Consider the following 21456-nt stretch of genomic DNA (forward strand, 5'->3'; position numbering starts at 1 on the left):
GTTCTCATTTGGTTTTCTGATTACTAACACACACACAGACACACACACGCACAAACTCTATTACAGGGATCAGCTAAGCAGAACAATTTATAAGTGCGTCGTTCAAGGATGGAATAAATAATGTTGTATAAAAGGGGAAGATTTGAAGCCTAATTAGTTTTGGGTAAAGAGCGCTGCGAGGCAGGCCGGGGGGGCGTCTGACCTCAGGGAAGTCACATTTAGTCCTGGATTCACCCTGTGACTCACTGACGCAGAGGAAAATACCAGTCAAAATATTAAAAAGCTCAATCTACAACTCATTTGCTGTGTATTCTGTAAGAAGTGATAAAGTGAAAAATTGCTTACAGGGATGTATAATTAAGGTGTTAATGCTGAAAAAAGGAAAACTCCTTTATTACCACATGTATGAGCTGACCATAGCAGATTTATATACAAGGTAAAACCTGTTCTTTTTGGGTAAGCCCCCTTAGTTTCCACTTGAGGCAAATGTTAAAGTATACTTTATATACTTTATATTTTGGAAAATGATGTGCTTTTACCTTAGAGGCAATAGTCTGTCAAAGGTCCGACTGGCCTGAAAAGAGTCCTGACCTCAAACCAACAAAACCTGAGACAAACAAACATCAGTGCTGCACCTCACAAATGCTGCTGTTGTCGGATGGGAGCAAATCTCCACAACCAGGATCAAGAATCAGGTGTCAAGCCTTGAACCAGAAGCACAGAGGCTGTTTAAGCAGTTGACTAAAATCCAATCGATTACAATGTCCAACTGTCCAAATACAAATACTGGCCATGTAGTGTATTCTAATCAGGTTTGGAGTGTGTATAGTTGGGCAGTGGTTGTGGTACAGTGGACTTCCAAAGTTTAGTGGGACACACTCTCTCCAAGAAGAAGCGAGTGTGTGTCCCACCTCAGAGGCTGCGTCCTTTGGAGCCGAAAATGAGACGGTCTGATGTAAAGACGATTTCCTGTTTGTGACACCAGCTTGTCGTGCATAATTACAGTCATTCACGTTTTTTTTCATGTTTTCTTCATACAAAAGAGGTCGTCTGCACATTGTTAAGCTCCCGATAAATAATTGTACTCGCAACGTTTCGATTTGCAGACGTGACAGCAGAAAACAGTCTCTTGTAAAGACGGCACACCAGGGGAGAGAAACACCAGAAAATCATAAATGTTTTTCAAATTGAACAGGTGATGATTTGACTTGATTGCCGTCTCTGCTATAAAATACAGTTCTGTGCTTCGGCTCCTGCAGATCGAAAACGCTGCCTTGTTAAACGAAAGAATAAAATTATTATTGGGAGCTTTACAGTGTGTGGACTTGCTCGTTTGTAAATCTTGTATTAAACTGGATGTTGTGACATATATAGGATGCATAGTATATTCGAGGTTACTACATGGATTTGGAGCAGAACACAGGTTTACAGTCCCGTCTGATCTTATCCATCACTCCAGGCTGTTTAATTAATGAGAATTTACTTTCGGAGAAGCAGAAGTGGGCGGTTAGATCTCACTCTGACCTTTCTGCAGCTGCATAAAACATCAGCCAAACCCTCCTGATGCCTTTTTCTGTTAAAACACAGCCCCTTAAAAGTCAATTAGAAGCACTGTGGGTGGACAGAGGGCCGTGAGATGGGAATAGAAAAGCTCATTTCTAAAACAGCCGGTGCAGAGGGCTGTCAGCCGAATCTGCAGATACACTGGAATATAAACAGTGTGTGTGAGAGCGAGTGTGTGTTTGTGTGTGTGTGTGTGCATGATCACGCAGGTTTTCTGAATACCTGCTCATTGCTGTACACTGTAAGCGCTTGTCCTTCTGCGGTGGGTGTGCCACAGTGTGTGAGAGCATCGCTTGGACAAGTCTACAGGGCACCGGCGGATATTTAATTCAGCAGCGTGCGTGCCCGGCAGCACACTATATCAAAACAGAGAGGCCACGGAACATGGCCTGTTAAATTTTAAACAGACTGAGCAGCAAAACCCAGCAGCCCATATAACAATATGTCTGGACGATTGGCACCGGAACATAAATCTGCTCCTTTCTCTCTGTGGGTGTGTAATTGACATTTTAAATCATTTGTGAATGCTGTTAAAACCAGTGTCTCCTTTTATTACAGGGCTTTTAACAACTAGACATAAAAACAATAGTTCCCCTCGCCTTTAATGACAGGCCGTCAGTGTGTAATTGCAAATATGATCACCAGAACTGATAAATTATGGATTGGAATCAGCCGTTATTAAGTGTAGCGCTGAAACTCTGGGAGTATGTCAGTAAAGGCTGTCTGGAGGGTCTGTCTTATTTAAACATATGTGCACGCTCCTGCCTCTCCACACAAGCAACGTCTTTTTCCCCCCCACTCTCAGGAGAACACCACTGACAGCCTCCCACTCCCCAGCCTCTCTCTGTGGGAGAGAGAGTCTGTCCCTGGAATCTTTTTTTATTTTGTCACCCCTCCACGAACGTGCTGGGCTGAGCCGGCCATTTAGGAAGTCCGCTCATGATGAATCGGAAGCACAGAGAACTCCTGCTAGCACTCAGCCCTAATACATCCAATTAGGCCCAGTTGGAGCCAGGCTGAAGACTGATGGTACCCGGTCAAAAAAACAAAAGTGAGACGGCTGGCTGCCAGAAAGTCCCTGCTGTCCCCGATGCACAAATTTAGTCCCTGGTGAAAAAAAGGAGCTGCAACATCACGGAGAAACAATGGGGAGGCTGAGACAAGCTACAAGACAGAGGAAGAGAGAGTAAAGGGAAATGCTTCATAAGTATATTAGAAGGTGATGTGATAGATGACAGAACGGCATGGATAAAAAGATCAACCATTTCCATTTATCTGACTTCTTTTCATTTCATCCATTCAAAATGGTTTCTTGCTGAGAAAAAGGTGGAAAACAACAATCTAAAGAGCCTCAACCCAAAGATTGGGTTCGGATCTATTGTCAGATATTTAATATAAAATAATCCTAGTGATGTTTTCACTGGTGTGTTCCATCTAAATTTGATGGATTGTTGTTTTCCTTATTCTAGAATGGGCCCTTTATATTTAAATACTTTAAATTTACATCGGGAGTCTCTACGGAGGCCGCCATGTTTTTTTACAGGAGCCTAAACTGGACAAATTAAACACCTTTTGAGTTTTTATGACAACTGACAGCTACCACAGGTTCTATTTCATGTTGTGAAGGGGAGGGTGAGGTGAGGGGAATTCAGCTGCAACGTGTCACTTCCCCACTAGATGTCACTAAATTCTAGACATTGAACCTTTCATGAAACAAAGCCCCCAGTGTTGACAACATGTAGACACCGTACAGTCCGACCTTCAAAATGAGACGAGCATCATGAGATCTGAGTACAGGTGGAGTCTAATACTTTGAAGACTTTATATTTTACAAGCTACCTGCTCCAGATACAAGAATAATGTGTTTAAATTAGAGCCCGATGGATTTATCGGTTGGTAGAAGCCTTTGACAATGTGTTTTTTTACTTCTGCGGTGTGTTATATTTTAACCCCTGTTATGCAAAAAAAACACTGAACAGATAACCACAAAATTTAGTGCAAGGATCAGGTAAGAACCAATTAAAATATTAGAGCGGATCCTTTTTTAACATTGCGAGATAAGACTTTTTTTCCTCTATGGGATTAATTTCTGGATCTTTACGAAACAACTCATACAGGGCACTTCTATCTAACAGTGTGTGCAAACACCATTGCCACCATTTTAAATATATATTGGCCAATATATCCAAATCAGAAATGTTTAACTTCCGTATCAGTATTTGCCCCAAAAATCCATGTCGGTCGGGCTCGAGTATAAATTATTGATATGATAATGCATGAACATTTTACTATGGTCTAGTTGAATTTATCTTAGCACATGATAAAAAGGTCAGATCTTTTGGGAGCCCTTGAGCGAAGTGGTACTTCTGTCTTATACAAATAATCGGTCATGAAACACTGACACCAATTTGCACACAACAGGACAACAGCCAACTGTTTGATATGGGTCTGTCATCAGCTTACATCATCATCAGCTTACAACATCACAGTTTCAAAGATTATTAGCCACAACTCTAGAATCTGCTGCCAGTCTTGTTGAGGGTTAAGGGCAGATGATGTCGCACCTTGTTAAGCCCTGTAAGACAAATCGTGATTTGCAAATATGGGCTATACAAATAATAATAATTGATTGATCGAGGGACTGTTCGTAATTTCATCCAACGACATCAACAATCAGTGACAGCTACAACTACAACCTCATCCTGGGTGTTTTGTACATTTCTCTTCAACATGAGTCTTTATCCTCCAAGTTTAGCAAATCAAGGTATTTTGCTTGAGAGTATTTTGACTTTGTCAGGATCAGGGAATTTGAAAGGTGGCGAGCTGGTGGCTGACATAACGCCAGTCGAAATCAAGGCTCAAAGAAAGAGTAGACAGAAATTGTGTATGAGAGAGAAGGAGAAATGATTACACTGAACTGCAGCCAGAACAAAGCCTTTAATAAAAGCAACAGTGTTGTGGAGCAGTAATAAATACATCCACTGTGTGAGCACCATCGCTCTCCCTCCCTCAGCCCTTGGCTGGTGAAGTGTTCCTCTGATTGGTCATAGAGGCTTAGCTGCTGTGAACTCTAGAGGCCTGCTGACAGGCTGGCAGCCTCCGCCGACAGTAAATTGGGTTTGCAGGAGACTGACCTGTAAGTTCCCCTCACACAGGGAAGTTCACACCTCTGTACAGGGGTCCTATAGGAGGTGATGCTGAGGAATGAGGAAGTCTCACATATGCTGGTTTTAACAAGCAGCCATGAGCACACACACACACACTCACAGACTGTAGCAGAGATGCTAATGGTCAGTGGTTTTCCTCTATGGCCACTTAGTGGTTTCCTAATGTTTTAAACTCCTGCTGCAGGCAGGCAGGCTGAGCTGCCTCGGCCTCACGGCTGCTGCCAGGTCCGTGTTGGCCACAAACAACCATACACATGCAATCACACACAAACATAGCCAAAGCCCCTCAGGCAGAAATGTAACCAACACCAAATTCCACCTCTTAATTATAAAATGTAATGTTTATGGAAGCGGAAGTGTGAGCAGTGATTCGGCTGCAGCAACAGAGTCACTACAAAAAGCCTGATTTGTACAATTTCCTTCACCTCAACATTATCCTCATTATTTATTCAGCGTTTCCTCCTTTGCTACCTTTTTGGTCTTTTCTGTTTCCAGATTCTCTCTTATCGAGCTCCCTCTCACGCTATTTGCTCTCTCTCCTCATGTCCACATGCATGAACAAAAATATTCAGGAATCATTAAGTTGAACACTTTCCTTGTCCGAGACCTTCAGTTTTGACAGATGTGTTAACAAATTCATCAAGAGTCAAGAGAGCCCGTGAATAAAGGTGCAGAAACTCAATGCACCTCAAAGCTAGTTTTGCAAACCACCAACTAATATTAAATAAAGAAGAGCGTGAAGAAGAACCAAAATCAGCAGTACGACTGTCAGAGTTGTTTTTATATCTCAAGACAACTACTCAACTTTAATGACTCAAAACCTAAATGTTGGCATAATGTTACAGTTTGCTATGAGACTAAGGCTACATCCATGTCACTATGCTTTTGTTTTCAAACTGAAACGATCTCTGTCCACACAAGCATTTTGGCTCTGTATCCATTTTAATCCTCATCCATATTAACATGCCTAAAAACCCATATTCACTACATGTACACTACACAGGTATACATGCAATACACTGGTAGCCAAGGTTGACGCTGTCTGTTTTCTTCTGGAAAGGGTCATGTGATTGGAGGCTTACAAATGAGTGATGGCTACGTTGTGACTGAAGTGACCCCATCAGCAAGTGGTAGTGAGGGTCTACGTCCACATTTTCCAAACATCTACGTTTCGCCCCGTTCAGACTAAAACGCGGTGTTGAAACTAAAATGGGACCAGTATTGTTTCAGTTGCGGTGTGGACACGAGGCACGCTCACGAGTTAAAGTGTGTAAAAACAAAAACGTAGCAGTGTGGATGTAGCCCAAGTCTATCGTGCAAAGACGCCATCAGCACTCAGGTTGCTGCTTTTCAGTCATAAGTCATAACAACATGTCGGCCTACCTGGTTTGCATAAAATCAAACTGGTTCCTCTCCTAAGCAGCTAAGGACGAGCAAAACCAGAAATCGACTCTGCTTTCAAAGTTGGCTTTGTGGAGCACTGTGCTACTGTTCTTACTGAGACCAACAGTTTCCATCCATTGTCTACTTGGCAGCGTGGACAACAATTCTTCCTTCAGCGTAAGGGGGTAAGAATAGCCCTGATGAATGCAACATTGCGACAAAGCTAGCACGCTGCTGCAGCCCAAATAAATCACTGCACTAACAGAGTAAGATAGAGAGATAAGGGCTGGATGGAGGACGGAGTGGTGCTGTTAGCCAGAGGTGCCAATTGGCCAGGTCAAATATAATTACCACAAATAGAGGACAAACACACACAGGCTAGGGTTGCGCGCGCACACGCGCGCGCACACACACACACACACACACACACACACACACACACACACACACACACACACACACACACACACACACACACACACACACACACACACACACACACACACACACACACACTGGTACACAAGCTGCAGCATTTCTCTGCGAGCTATCACTAAAAGGCTACAAATCACAGGCCGTTGAAAGGGTTTCTCAGCGTAACAGAAAAAGCACTTCAGTTAAAGATGTCGACGTAAATGTTACTCCACTCTCAGGGTTGCGGGGCTCGCCAGAGTTGCCAATAAGGATCAATAACAAAAGGAAAAGTAAACATTAAACGCACTTACACATAATTGACTTGTGAGTCTGCAACAACGGTACAAGTGTCCAAAGCCACATATGTTTTTGTGGCCAAAGCTGAAATGCAAGATTCAGCATTTTGACTCTGATTCGGAGTGTTTTCAAACTGCAAACATGTCAATTTACATACACGAAGCAAGTTTTACAACCACAGATCATCCATTATTCTGTTACTAGAAGATAAGTTCTTTATCCATACATCACGTCCCGCCTTCGCTGCAACGCCCATCACATTACTGCGTGTGACGGTGAAAAGCAGCATGTGCGGCTACAGATGAGCGGCTGTCGGCTACAAAATCATTGGAGTGTATTCAGCTGTTATCAGCGCGCGAAGGGACGTCAATGTGTCGACCACACAAGACGCAGGGGAGACGAACAAAAAAAAAAAAAAAGGCTCATTCAGGCAGCAGCACAATGACGGGGAGTGTGTTCAGGCAGAGTGGGACGGCAGGTGGGTCTTTTTCACGGCGTCTGAATGGTGAACACCCAGAGAGATGGATGGATGGAGAGAGTGATAAAGACAGACGTTTGTTAGAAAGTAGTAGCAGAGTGTGGTGGGAATGATGATGCAGTCAAAGTAAAGTTACTGTAAACACGTCTTTACACCGTAACACAGTCATGTGTCGCATTACCCAAAGAAGATGAAAGAAAATGTATTTTGAGCATCTTAGCTTTGTGATAATATGTTTACATTTAAGATAAATTATTAATCTTTAGAGTTTAATATTCATGGTCACGGTGATAAAACTGTTTCTCCAAGCCCTGAATAAAACCTCTAGTCTGATATCACAAGGGGATCTCAAGGCCTCTAAAAGCATCTTAAAAGTCGGCTGATCCCCTTCAATTGATTCCAGTTAATCGATAATCCACATATTTTTTATTTCATGCCTAGGCAGGAACAGATACTTTCCAGCACCCTCAGTTCCAGGTCCACTCTTGTCCATGATCAGATACGATGGAGTGAATAACCTTTATCTCTGGAATCACTGTCGGTTGTAGGAATATGTGCATGTGGCAGCCGGTCAGGAGTGTACACAAGAGTTAAATGAACAGCCTCCTCCTTGCAGGATGTGTGGTTGGACAAAACAAGCAACTTTTAACACATCGCCTTTACTTACAAAGAGATATGTCCGTTGCTAAGCAATGCATCAACTCTAGGGCAACATAGAGCAATCTCTCATGGTCCGCCACTTTATCCAGTCAATCTCCTCCCAGAGGTTCTGCAGTAACTGTAGCATCATATAGAAACTTATAGCAGCCAACTTGCGACAAGTCTCAGCTCAAAAAGTTCTGCCATTGCTGAAATGTCTTCTTCGTGTCTAATGATCTTGGCTACACTGCCCCCTAAGATTTGTGGTAGCACTGCTCCTTTTCGTGTGTCTTGTCCGTTTAGTCCGCATTCGTAAGCTTTCAGAAGACGTGCACGAATATGGACAAAATTAACAAAGAGCACATACAGAGGGCTCCATCCAACTTAAATGAGCCATTGGGATCTGGAAGATTTGTTGATGTGACTCAGGGGGTAGAGAGGGTCGTACACTATACGTACGCATCACTTCGATCCCTGGATCCTCCAGTCCGCATGACAAAGTGTCCTTTGATACTGAACCCCAAATTGTCCCTGATGGCTATCCCGGCAGTTTGTGATAGAGGAAGCACAGCATAGAATTGCGTTGTAAGAAATGTGTGTGTGAATGTGAATGTGCTTTGTGTGGTCGTTAAGACAAGAAAAGCTCGATATAAATAGAGTCAATTTACCATATTCGACTAATGAACACGCTAACTGTTAAAGACAATATTAGCTGCAGTCACATTCACAAGCATCATTTAACTTCCATTTTCTCTCTTAATGCCATGAGTCGACCTCATCCCATCTGCCCTTTCCGACTCGCTCCCAGACAAGTCCCTCCGCAAAAACCTCGGGTGTCGCGCTGACAGACAGGTTGACATCTGTCGTGTTCTGTTGCTCACTTTGCCTTTGGTCGCTGTGCATTTCAAAGATTGTAAGAGAGAGTGAGACGCAGAGGTGAGCCGAACATTGCAAACTGGATTAAGGACGAGCGCATTCTACCTCACCCCCCCCCGCCCCTTCTCTGTGGTGCCCTTGCAGTGCACTCTTATCATTTCGCCACACTGGGTCTTAAATAGGACTCTGGCTGCTCACTCTCTGCATCTGTATTTCTCTTGGCTTTTCTCTCTCTTCCTGTACTTGTCTTGTCTGTGTCTCTCTCATCTCACATATTTCACCCACATCTTATTAAATGCACTTGATGTCTGTAAGTGTGTACGTGTGTGTGTACGTGTGTGTGTGTCTGGTTTTAGTAGAAATAGCAAGCTGACTCATCAAGCAGTGTGCATATGAGAACTCGTCCAAGCACCAACCCACGCATAGATCACACCGATTGGACTGCCCGCCATACACACACACACGCATGCACACAACGGCAAAAAGCACGGAGCCATTTGTATGCTAAAATGAAGTCGACTTTGAAGAAGTGAGGTGGCCGGCGGAGGATCCTGATTGAAAGCGCTGATGAGATACAGAAGGTTGGACAAACAGCCAGTTAGCTTTTCTCCCCTCACTCACCCTTGAGACGGGAGATTTTCACATGAATATCACTGAAGCTGCAGATTGCAGAGTAACCCCCCCCCCCCCCCCCCCCCCCCCACTCTTTCTCTCTCTGCGTCTTTGTCTCCCTCTTTCTCACAAACGTACCTTCAGAGAAACTTTCCTGGAAGTTTCTCACACACACACGCGCGCATACGCACACACGCACACACACCTTTTGTTCTTCCTCTGACTCAGACCGAAACAAAAGCCAGGACAGTTCTTTCTCTGTATTATGCAGAACTTAATTAGTTGGGGGAAAAGAAAACAGCACAACAAATTAATTTCCTCTGGTGGGAAGATGCCGCCACAGTCATTCGTCTGCTTCCATAAGGACTTTAATGATTATAGGCGAGTTCTTCCAGACATTAATTCAAGTTGAGGACAGATAATTACCTGCAATAGAGGACCAACCACGTTGAAATGAACAAGACACAGAAACGAACAATTGGAAATACTCAGCATATACTGTGTATATCCCCTATTGTATATTCTATTTTACTGCAGAAAGCACAAGAACTATATTGTGCTTTCCGTATTCAGAAATTGAAGACTGCTATCCCTCTTGTGGCTCTGCACTATTTGACTTCAGAAAGTTAACAAGACACTGGATCCCAAACGAGCTGAGGAAGCTGCTTAGCTTAAAGAGGGTCTACGGGTACGGGAGCAGAGGCCGCCTGAAGATCCTGACGTGGGAAACTGAAGGGAGATAGTTACAGGACGAAGCTGGAAAACAATCTCCTGCAGATCACAGGTCTCAAGGCTCAGAAGAATCAGGCTTAGTGAAACCCAAACTGGATTTAGTCGTGGAGAGGAAGATGCTGGAAAAACTGTCGTATGGCCATGAGTTGTGACCAAAAAAGTTTCCTCCGTAGGGTGTCATGACTCGCACTAAGAGAGAGCTCGGACATCAAGATGGAGCTCACAGAAGAGCTGCTGCTCCGTCACATTGAATGGAGCTAGTTGTTGTGGTCTGGGTGTCTGATTAGGATTCCTGCTACGGGTGCCGTCCTTAGGAGGTTTCTTGATACTGTTCAACTACGGACGAGAGCCTGGAGTGGACCAGAAACTCGCTAGAGGGCTTAAATATCCAACCTGGACTGGGAATATCTCGGGAATCCCAAGGGGGAGCTGGAAAACATATCTGGGAACAGCAATGTGTGGACTATCTTGCTTAAACTGCTGCCATGGTGACCAACCCAGGATAAATGGGACAAAATTGGCAGATGGATTCAAACTACTACAAACATAAAGGTAATACCAAATGTAGACGGACCTTAGTAACTGGATTTGACAACTGATAAAGTGTTATCATCTGTATTTGTATGGATTATGGTGATCTCTAGATATTGGATTAAATATACAACGTAGGATGGATTTTACTTACGTCTCAGTTTTGTAGGTGGAGCACCTCTCCAGTGGGATCTTCAGGACTCGGTTGTTTAATCCGACAAAGAGCGACCTGTCACTGTGCAGGATCTGCAGGCTAAAGATTGGTTCTCGTACCCCTGGTGGGAGGAGCTCCATCTCCTCCAGGTAACAGCCTTGCAGGTTCTTGTTGGGCGTAGCCAGCGCCTTCAGGATGGTGCCATATTCTGATTCGACAAGAAGCACGAGAAGATATCAGAGACATCTCGAAATATACACATTTAGTCAGAGACGTGTTCCTCTCTGCTTGTCTACACACCCGTGCTGATGTATATAACATGGTAGAGCGTGTCCATGCCCTGAACGATGTCCACCACCAGGTTGGAGAAGCGAACGTCATCCTGCATCACCAGCGGATCAACAGACTCCGGCTGGACCACGTCGTTCATCAGGTAGAGCCTCTGGGCGTCCTGCAGGCTGCGCTCGGTCAAACCCTCGTTGGGGCCCTCATCATCTATGGTACCACACTGGGAAGAAGATTGGGAGAGGAGGGTGAGATGTCAGAGAAGAATGTGAAAATGTGGGATGGATACAGGAGAAAAGAAAAAGAATAATGGAGAAGCCCCTCACACAATCTGTCTTTGTACTTGGAATATTACATCAAGGCTTGTTCTTCATTACTATTCGCAGTAAGTGCAACTCTTTCTAAACCACTCTATGATTGTGATTTGACCGCAACCACACAGCAGCATAATCAGACGCTGCAGACAAAACAAATATGAAAGAAAACCCCTCTGAAAAGCTTTGTTTGGTTTACAGAGCTCAGCTGTGGATTGCAGCTCCCGCTCAGTCCCGGTGACTTGAAATGAGAGATCGATTTGCTGGTAGATTCCACTTTCGGAGCTGTAGTTTTGGAACCAAAGCAATAATAAAAAAATGCAGGAGATGTCTGATATCTTATTGGATTAGTGCAGCGTGTTTTCATGTATAAATAACTAGTCCCGTCAGAATCTTAAATTATTTGTGATTTTTGCAGGATCTTCTTCAAAAAACATGCAAACATGAGTGCTCTAAATTATGGCAATACTTCAAATTTGGAGCATTTGGAGATTTATAATATTTTCACAAATAATACTGATTATGATGATTATTTCATATTATTATATTTTATTGATTTACTTAGTAAATCATTGTGAATTACTTGTCTCTTAGGAGGCGGCCCAGGGGTGCCCAGTTCAGCGTGTGCGTGTTATTCTCGTGTCTGTGTGGGTTTTCTACAGGTTTCCTCCCACAGTCCAAACACATACAGATTAGCGTTAGGTTAATAGGACACTGTATTCTTTGAAATTTTTTATTTATTTTCAATTTTGAGTCATGTTACATGTCAAAAACGCCCACTTGCTTGAATTCTGCAGACATTTTGCTGCTGTATTCTCACATGGTGTACTGTAATTCAACCATTCTGCAGAGTTCTCAGTAGGGGCTGGCAGGAAAAATCAGTTTGTACGTTGACCAGGGTGCACCCCACATCTCGCAAAAGGTCAGCCCCCCTTGACCCTTAAAGAACAAGCAGCATGGATAACGACCTGATGTCTGAATTAGATCACAATTATGATGATAGATAATTTGTAAAATTGTGAGATTTTGAAACAAAGTGATCAAACTCCTGGAGGAACGAAGGGACTCTACCTGTGACGGGTTTTGTCACAGATTGTCACAGTTCACGATTGTGGAGAGCTGAACTGTGCAAAGACAAACCGTGAAGGATAAACTGACCTGGAAGTTGTGGATGGGGTTGGGCGTGGGGAGCCAGGTGGAGCGAGGGTTTTCCTGGGAGCGGAAGGGTCCGTTGAATGCCTGGGTTATGGCGCTCAGGTTGAAGGCGCACACTGCGGATGCTGCAATACTGTTGCTGTATAGTGAGAGATAGATAACAGGGGGCAGAGTGGGGAGGAAAGGACGGGTTGTGATGAGAGGAGAAGACAAGAAGGCAAAAAATATAGACGTTATTTCAACAGTGGTATTCATATCATTACAATGTCGGATGTGAATGAGAAGCCGTATCAGAGTAATAAAGCTATTTTGTAATGCGTTGTGTTCCATCCTCTTAATGGAAGTCCTATCGTTTCAACCTGCACTGAACAGGAGCTACGTGGCAGACTTGCTTTGGCTGCAGGGTAAACTATGCTATCAGCGCTGCACAGTGAATGGGGACAATATGAAGCTGAGGATATAGGAAGCTGTTGCACAGATTATGTGCCCACACACGCACATACACACAGAGGTGTTACATTCAAGAGCTAAACTGCCAGTGTGTGCAAAGTTATTATTGCGACGCTCTCTGGCCATAATGTGCAGCGAGGTAATGAGTTTCTTAACTTCCTGCTAACTGCTTTTCTCTCTCTCTTCCATATACACCCGACGCTTCACTCAAACGGCTCAGTGCCTTGACACGGGTTGGGAGATAAAAAAATAAACCCGATAAAACACGGGTTAGCAGATAGTGAGCGATGCCATTTTGGGCAGAGAGCGAAGACGAGGCAGAAAAAGAAATAACCTCATGTTGCTTTACTGTGAACTGTTTTGGTACCTGGGGTAGTGTATTAATCAGTTAAGGCTACCAGCGGACAAAGCTGAGAAAGAAAAGGCTGACTAAAAGGGCCCCAGGGTTTGGTCAAATGTTTTTACTGATGACTAAATACTTGGTTGTCAACCCTTAGGCAGTTGTTTTTTATTTTTTATGACATAGTCACTAATCCCTGAACTTGGCAGACCACACCGTAAATTCACAATGACGGCAGTGACAGCTACTGGATTACTTTTGAAACAAATTAAGGACAAAACTAGAATCTCAGTCAAGCTGCACCAAATTACACACACTTCATATATCATAGATACCAGTGCCCTAAATATGCTGTTGTTGTCCATCAAGATCCATTCATTATTCCAAATATGGTGAAAATGCTTTAATAAAGAAAGTGAAGACAAATTCCTGGATCTGCACCAATATTTAATGGCATCCTCCATCACACATAACACATCCTTCCATCGAGATTTGTGGCAATTCTTTTAGTTATATTTGTGTGATCTGACCAACGGACAGGGCAGAAAACATGACCTCCTTGGTGGAGGTAAAAGTTTTAATTTGAAAGAGCTCCAATTTATATTATTTTAGATGACGGCTGATTTGTGGACCGTGCACGGATGTTCACTCTTGACCTTTGGGTGAAACACACAGTGAGAGAGTCGAATTAATCAGATCTTTAACACACTTCGACGTTAAGTTCTTCTGATTCCAGCATCTTGTGTATGACCTCTGTTCTGCTATGTCAGAACAAAGTGTCCGATCCCGAACATTAATTGGATTTCTAACATTTCATTTCAGCTTTACAGAAATAAATTAAGAATTGTGGCATGCAAAAATCTTCATTTTCACCGGGAAGAGGATTCTCTAACGTGCTTGAGAAATGTGTGGCTGTCTTCATTTGGTTGTGAATACCGGTTTCCCCAAGAGCTCCAGTTCAGGATTGTGAGGAAACAAACGTTGTGCTGTCATTACCTCAGAGTGGCAAAGGGCTGCTCAGCACCAAATGAGCTCCGGCTAAACAATGAGGGAAAGCAAAACAGGTCGGTCCGCTGAGGACTCGCAGGCTGTTGAGCCAAGCAGCCTCCAGCAAAAAAAAATATTTTCCGTGTTGTGTGAAGCAGAGTGAGCACTGTGCTAAAAAAAAAAAAAAAAACCCCAACTGGAGGAAACCACAAATAAGCTGCAATAACTGAGCAGCAGCCGCACCAGCTTTATACACTCACAGTCTGACATAATAGGAAGTTAAACTGCTGGTTTGTGGTCGAACTGCAGCTTCAGCTCTGCCACAGAAACCCTGAAGGTGTCCGCTTCATTTGAGACTTCTACTCGCTGCACACGATGACAAGAGAACCGAGTGTAAGCGAGCACTAAGACGAATACAGTCTGGTGCACTAATGGATGCAACACATATGTTTGGAGTCTGTTTTAACGTGAGTGGAAGCTGTTTGACATCTGCTGTGCTGTTTGCCGGTGGAGCTGTGTGAGGCCGGCGCACCACGATAATCACTTTCCTTTTAAGGGGAAGGATCACTGCTTGTCCTCTCTGACTCTTCTTAATATCCTCTCGTTTAACAGAATTCATCCCCATCCGCCTCTCAGTCATTCCCTCCTTGTTTTGGTTTCTAATTTGTTCATACCCTTTTTTTAGCAAATCTTGATATCCCGCGTTGCTTTGGATTTCTGGGATGCAAGCGCTGGCTGTGCATGTCGCTGTGAGAGAGAGAGAGAATCAGCAGGAACCTCAGCAGGAAGCCCCGTCTCTGTTCTGTGATGCACTCAACAGATACACTTGCTCCCACTTTCCCTGTTTCTTCCCTCTTCACTGGAGGGATCAGTGTGTACAGAGGTATCCCTACATCCCTCCATGTTCTCCAAACAGCATGCACGGAGACGTAAGTATACATAGGGATAAAGTTAAGGTTTTTAAAAGGTACTTGTAACTGTACTTTTATTACATTTCAGTGAAAATGAACTTATCACACAGCTCTAGATACTGTTAATGATACAAGTATTTCATATCGAATATCATAATTCCAATAGGCCTCTGCAGGTTATTCCCAGATCTCGACTGGTAACAGGAAACATCCTGGGTGTCTTTTATATCACTTCTTGGTTTTGTTTTAAATCAGAAATCTTCTACAAATGTTTGAGATATATTTTATTTTTTGTGTGCTTTTTTTATTCTACTTCTACTATAAACTGTTCATATTTTGTGTTACTTTAAGTTCTATACATTTTTTGTGTTTGTTAAGCACTTTGTAACTTTGTTAAGAAATGTGCCACGAGTTTATTATTATCATTATTATATAAAAACCAAATGGGGCATAGGAAATTAAAATTGCTAATGCTTTAAGTGCGTGAGTATTGTTATTCTGTTTTAGTTATTTTCTGTATTTTTCTTTTCGTCGTATTAAGTATTTCTATAGCCTGGTACATGTTACTGCTCCATTGTTGTACAAATACTCTTAATAATATGACTATATAACATGTTCCTTATGAAAACACTTTTTAATTTTGAGTCATACCCACATACTACACATAGTCACACACTGCTCTTTCTTCAAGACTTACTGAAAATAAGAAATATAGACATTAATACCAATCTCATTCTGCATATCAGGAACTGAATACTTGTTTCACCTTTGTCAAATACTTCACTGCAGATGCCGAGATTGTTTTCCACATAAATGAGTTGGATGCATATTTAGTTTAGCACCAACATACCCATGTATTTCTCACTCAGCTTGGATGTTAAGGTCTCTGCCAACCACAATCAGTGCAGATCAGCCAATCGCTGAGTCTGGTCAAGTGACAAGTCTGGTCACGTGATAACCTCACATGTTTTCAACCAGACAAGACTATACGATTTATTTATTATTTAGCAATTTATGTACAAAATATCTGTTCTATTGGTACATTTATCTAAACTTTCTTCTGTTATTTGTAAGATTGTATTCATCCCACTGTATTGTTAACCTCCCTTCCAAACCACTCTGGTCAACATTTATTTTTAATGTGCTACATAAATAAACCACTCTGACTAGAAAAAATGTGCATAATAAGCAGTTCGTCGGAGGACAGTGGGTCCAGCTGAAACCCCAGGTTTTAGGCTAATGCACCTAACCTCATCTAATGTGGGGGAGAGAAAGGGAACGGCTCAAACTACAATAGGCCAATGTTTCAACTTCAGTGAATACCTGCATCGCAGCAGAAAAGGAAAACGGCCCACTCAGCAGAGCTGCACGGCTGCAGAGATTGAACCGCGGCTGCCGGGATTACCCATACATATTTTTATCCAGCACAACAATACGCCAGCAAAAGCATCAGCTTTGGCCCAAAACAGTCACATTTAGAGTCAGCCTGAGTCAGCAACACCTGCACTGAACAAGAAACAGCACAGGTACAACCACTTCCACAAACTCCGGGTGTTAGATTTCCGCTATCACGACGACAGCATAATGATATAAAGGCTTTGTTTAGGATTTGAGACAATTTTAATGAGCTGTTTTTTTTTTTATCTTAGTCCGACATGACCTGTTTTCACAATATTTTCAATTAAATGCAAATTTGGCCTGAAGATATTGAAACTAAAGAAAGCACAAGAGGTGGTTTCACTTGAAAGAAAATCTGCAGGAGGAATGATTAAAAAAAAACACAGGTCCACAAACAGCAGATTCTGTCAAACAGTATTCAGATCAGGCCGTGTCTTCCACTGCGGACCTGCAGTTCATTTCAAGGTAGATTTGATGCCAGTGAGTTGATATGATAGGTTGTGTAACATCTGAAATATTGTACAGTTGCTGCCCAGTTTATAATTTATCACCTCCGTCAAATCGGATCTGAACTTGGAGTCAGTCACATATTTTCCATGGAGAGGAAGGAGTTCAGGATCCTGTGTTCTGTGCATGTCCGGGTGCACATGTCTCACCTCCCAGTGGATTTCTAATGCATGAAAACCTTTGACAATAAAGAATAACTAAGGTCCTTCATCTGGCTGCACCTGGTGAAGTATGACAAAGTGTGATGGCTTAAGCAACCCTTTTTGTTCATAAAACTTAAGTGTTAGACAATAAACGTCTGCCAGGAGAGACTGTTAAACAATATGCTGGATTTCCCCACATGTAAACAACATCTCGAGCAGGTTTTTACCAAACAGAGTGTTGCAGTCAAAACAAACAAACCAAGTCTTTTCCACATCCATAATCCTGCTGCTGCTGCTGCTGCTGAAGCTCAGATTAGTCTGTTGTTTCTGCAGCCGGGGAAAACATCAGAGACGTATAGACAGTTCAGACATCTGGAGCATGTGTAAAGATTACCTTTTTATCGTGCTTTTGTTAGTTTGTAAATTTAAAATAGGTTTTACAAGTTTCAGGAGTTAAACTGGATGTCTTCACAATCAAATACATCCGTCCATCATCTATATGTCGCGCATCGTTTGAGGGTTACAGGGGGAACTGGAGCCAATCCCAGCTGACATTGGGGGAGAGGCGGGGTAAACCCTGGACAGGTCACCAGTCCATCGCAGGGCGGACGGAGTCAAACAATCAATTCACGCTCACATTAACACGTTGGGTCAATATAGAGTCTCAAATGGACCTGACCACAGTCTGCATGTCTTTGGACCAATCCATCCGGGATCCAGAGGAAGAACCTACAAGCACAGAGAGACCCTGTCCAGCCGTCACATATAAACCCATGCAGCTCTAATCTCATAGAGTAAAGCTGCAAATTCTCACATTTAAGATGGAACCAGCAAATGCTTTCATCTCATAAATGACTCAAAAGAAACTAATCATACTTGTGTATTGTAACATACTTTTTTCTCGATCTACTAATGATTAAATGCACCATTTCTTTCAGCCTCCTCATCCCTGCTCAGCCTCTCAGATGTGAGACCCTCTAATAAAGTGGAGGGGGTGTCACTGATGTCACCTAGAAATAGATAAGGTGGCTCATAATTAGTTAGCGATGGCAAGTTACAGCTCGGCAGGAGAATCTCTCGGCTGCTCTGAGCACATGTGAGACGGTCTCTGCCAATAAGGGCTCAGAGTTAATTAAAAGACATGGCCGTGCATTGAGCTCTAAAATGTCCACATCCTGATAGAATACTAAAAGCCTCCACTTTATAACCGCTCCACTCGACAGGCTCGGCTTCTATCAACTTCTCATCTGATGTTGGCCTTCAGTTCCTGAATGAGCCATTCTATTATTGGAGCCTCACACATGGAAATCAGCTCACCAACTATGAGATCAAATCTGCAAGTGAAAATAGTTCAGTTGTATAAAATCGGAGGTTTCATGAGGTTTCTAAAGCTTCCACTTTAAAGTGTATCTACACCACTGGCTGTCTCTGAAATGTCATAAGGGCGCAGTGCTGGGAGGTGGGGCTGAGACACGCGTGTTGTATGAAGAAGAGAACGTCTCGCCTCTGGAGTTTCCTGACGGCCAAGACCACAATTGTTCTGACCTGTTCAACCGGTCATGGTCTTGGAATCTCCAGATGCAATATTCCTGTTGAAAAGTGTGTGTGAGAGACAGCTGGGGGCAGGAGAAGATAGGGAGACGTCTCTGAATGGCAGATGATGTGATGGGTAGAGTTTCCACATAGATTTTGAAAATTAGCACGGCTTTCCAGATTCCCACTCATGAGCGTTTGGCTCTGAAACATAGGTGACCTACACTCAATACTGGGCCTGAACGCATCATGTACGGACGCACACAGAGAGGAACCAAGCTGCAGCTTTCGATCCACAGGAGATGCTGGTGATTTGCATTATCGATTTCAGCTTTGGTTGCAGTATTGGCTATTTTAAATACGCCTATTGCCAGGTTCCTAGTTACATTTTTATGAAGTGCAATACTAAACCAGTGGAGAACTTCTTAAATCATTTGGAAAGCAAAACTTCTCATCTTACTTTCTCATCCAACCCCAAAATATAAAATGTACTATTAAGTAAAGCAGAAAGCAGTGGAAACATAGTTACAGATACTCCTAACAGCTTTTTAACAACTTACGAGATACTCAATAGTCATTTGTGGAACATGTTCGGAAACATCAAGACAGTCGGAGGGGGGACCTGGACCAGATCGACAGCAAACTGAGCGGGTACTTTGTTCCAACTCTTCCTGTTGTGTTTTACGGCCCAAAATTCCTGGGAGCAGCTGTTCAATTTAGGCCGGGCAGATAGCGACAGTGTTTGTGGTGATTGCATTAACATATCCAACCCCGATGAGGGAGGAGGTTTTAGAGGCAGGTTCAATGAGTTGCTTCAGAACAGAAGGCCAAGGAGGGAGGAGACAAAGGACAATGAACAAAAGCTCGGAGCTTGCTGATTCATCTCATCACCTCCTCTCATTTCCTTCTTCTCTCTATCTCCAATCTCGCTCTCCTTTCTTATTCCTCTGGCCTTTTCTTTTGTCTCTCTCTGCCATATACCCATTCTCTCTATCTATTAAAAAAAGACGAGTGCAGGCTGAAAAGAAAGCAGCCGTGTGGCAGCGAATCCCAGCAGCTTAACAGGTGAGGGAGCAGAGGGCGAGAGGCAGGGTTCGGCTTCTGTCTCCTGACAGAACACAGACTACACCTGAACACCAACGACTGTGCGCGGTCGGACTTTTGATTTCAGATTGTCTGACTCCTGATTCAAACTAGAATGGCACTCTGTAGAGCACAGGCCACGGTTTTCTATCCAAACTTCACCGTGCCCGACAGAAAGTTAGCCGAACATGACCAGAGTTGCCAGGTCCTCTTTACGCAGGTTCTATTGCGGCTTATTTTAAAAACTCTAGCTGCTTCTTATGAATATCTAAGTTAATTTTCTTTACATTTCTGTTCACTATTTCCCCCCATGCATTGATTAACACTTAATATCAGTGCTGTGGAGTGATTGGACCTGCTATAAATCACCACGTGGGCCTATCCCTCCCATTTATCGTTCCCCATTGGAGAAAAATCAATGACATGTCAATTATGTTGTGGCTGTCAAAGTTTGCCGCAGTCGCAGCTCATTGGACCCGCCACAGCCAGTTTGGAAAAAGGAAAGAATTAAGAGACTGGACACGACAAGTTGTCAGGAATGAAAGTAAATAGTTATACAGTTCGTAGTATTTAAATTCTTATATATGAATGTTTTAATACTGGGCTTGTTTTTGAATCTGCAGCTGCTCATTTGTCTCGTGAGAGTTGGCACAACACTGAACACCAAACAACCCAACAGGAATTAAGGTTTTTATGTCCAAACCGTACTCGAGCCTGATCTTTCCCCCAAATACATGCACTGTAAATACCTAGTAGATCGCCCAGGCAACGTGATCAAAACATAGCCAGACAGGCTCGGGTCAGGTTTCCACCTTCTATGTGTTTTTTAACATTAGTCTTTTTTTTAAAAAACATTTTTGGGGTTTTGAATTTAGATAAAAAGAATTATGAATCATCCTCTGGGGACCAATAACGTTTAAATGTATGAGGCAGTTTAGCCAATAGTTTTTATACTTTCTTCATTTAAATCAAACCAAACGTGGCGACAGCTTCCTCTCGTCAGAAAAGTGATGCAGTTACACTTTTACCAAACATAAAAAGCCTAACGTGAGCTTTAACCGACACAGTTTGGCTCCTCTCCGTAATGACGTCTGTGACACCCCCACTTGGAGCTATCAAACAGCAGAGGGAGCGTGAGCCGGTCTGTGTATTCAGCTCGGCTGAGAGCTGTATGCATCCACACTGATCATTAGCAGCAGCAGGGAGGCTCTGAACTCCGGAGGGAAAAAAATAGGTCTGTATAGGCGGGAGAAAATGTCACGGTAACAAACCACGTGAAGCGATGAAACGTGAGGGCTAAAATGAAAAGCAGCTCGAGCTCAAGTGTTTTGGTCTGCATCTCACTATTCCCCCATTAATATTCTTGTTGTGTTAAAAGGCTTCTTCAGCACAGCTGCAGCTTGTTTCGTCTTTTGTGTTCAACAGCGAGGACAATGTTGAGGAGCCGTGCACAGACTTAAGTATTAAATTACTGTCTTTTCACTTTTTATAATGTCTATATAGA

The 21456-nt window shown here is 43.0% G+C and overlaps 1 protein-coding gene across 3 annotated transcripts in view; it reads right to left on the minus strand.

Moving 5' to 3' along the window:
- sema5ba (sema domain, seven thrombospondin repeats (type 1 and type 1-like), transmembrane domain (TM) and short cytoplasmic domain, (semaphorin) 5Ba) overlaps window positions 1-21456 on the minus strand; it is a 160066-nt gene that overhangs the window by 22379 nt on the left and 116231 nt on the right. For all 3 annotated transcript variants that reach the window (XM_034573719.1, XM_034573718.1, XM_034573720.1), the window contains exons 10-12: window positions 12604-12739; window positions 11147-11354; window positions 10847-11054 (exon numbers count right to left, since the gene is read on the minus strand). In XM_034573719.1, coding sequence (XP_034429610.1) covers window positions 10847-11054; window positions 11147-11354; window positions 12604-12739 — 552 coding nt within the window. The remainder of the gene's footprint in view (window positions 1-10846; window positions 11055-11146; window positions 11355-12603; window positions 12740-21456) is intronic.

Source organism: Hippoglossus hippoglossus, chromosome 21 (genome assembly GCF_009819705.1).
Source record: "Hippoglossus hippoglossus isolate fHipHip1 chromosome 21, fHipHip1.pri, whole genome shotgun sequence".
NCBI classification, from domain to species: domain Eukaryota; kingdom Metazoa; phylum Chordata; class Actinopteri; order Pleuronectiformes; family Pleuronectidae; genus Hippoglossus; species Hippoglossus hippoglossus.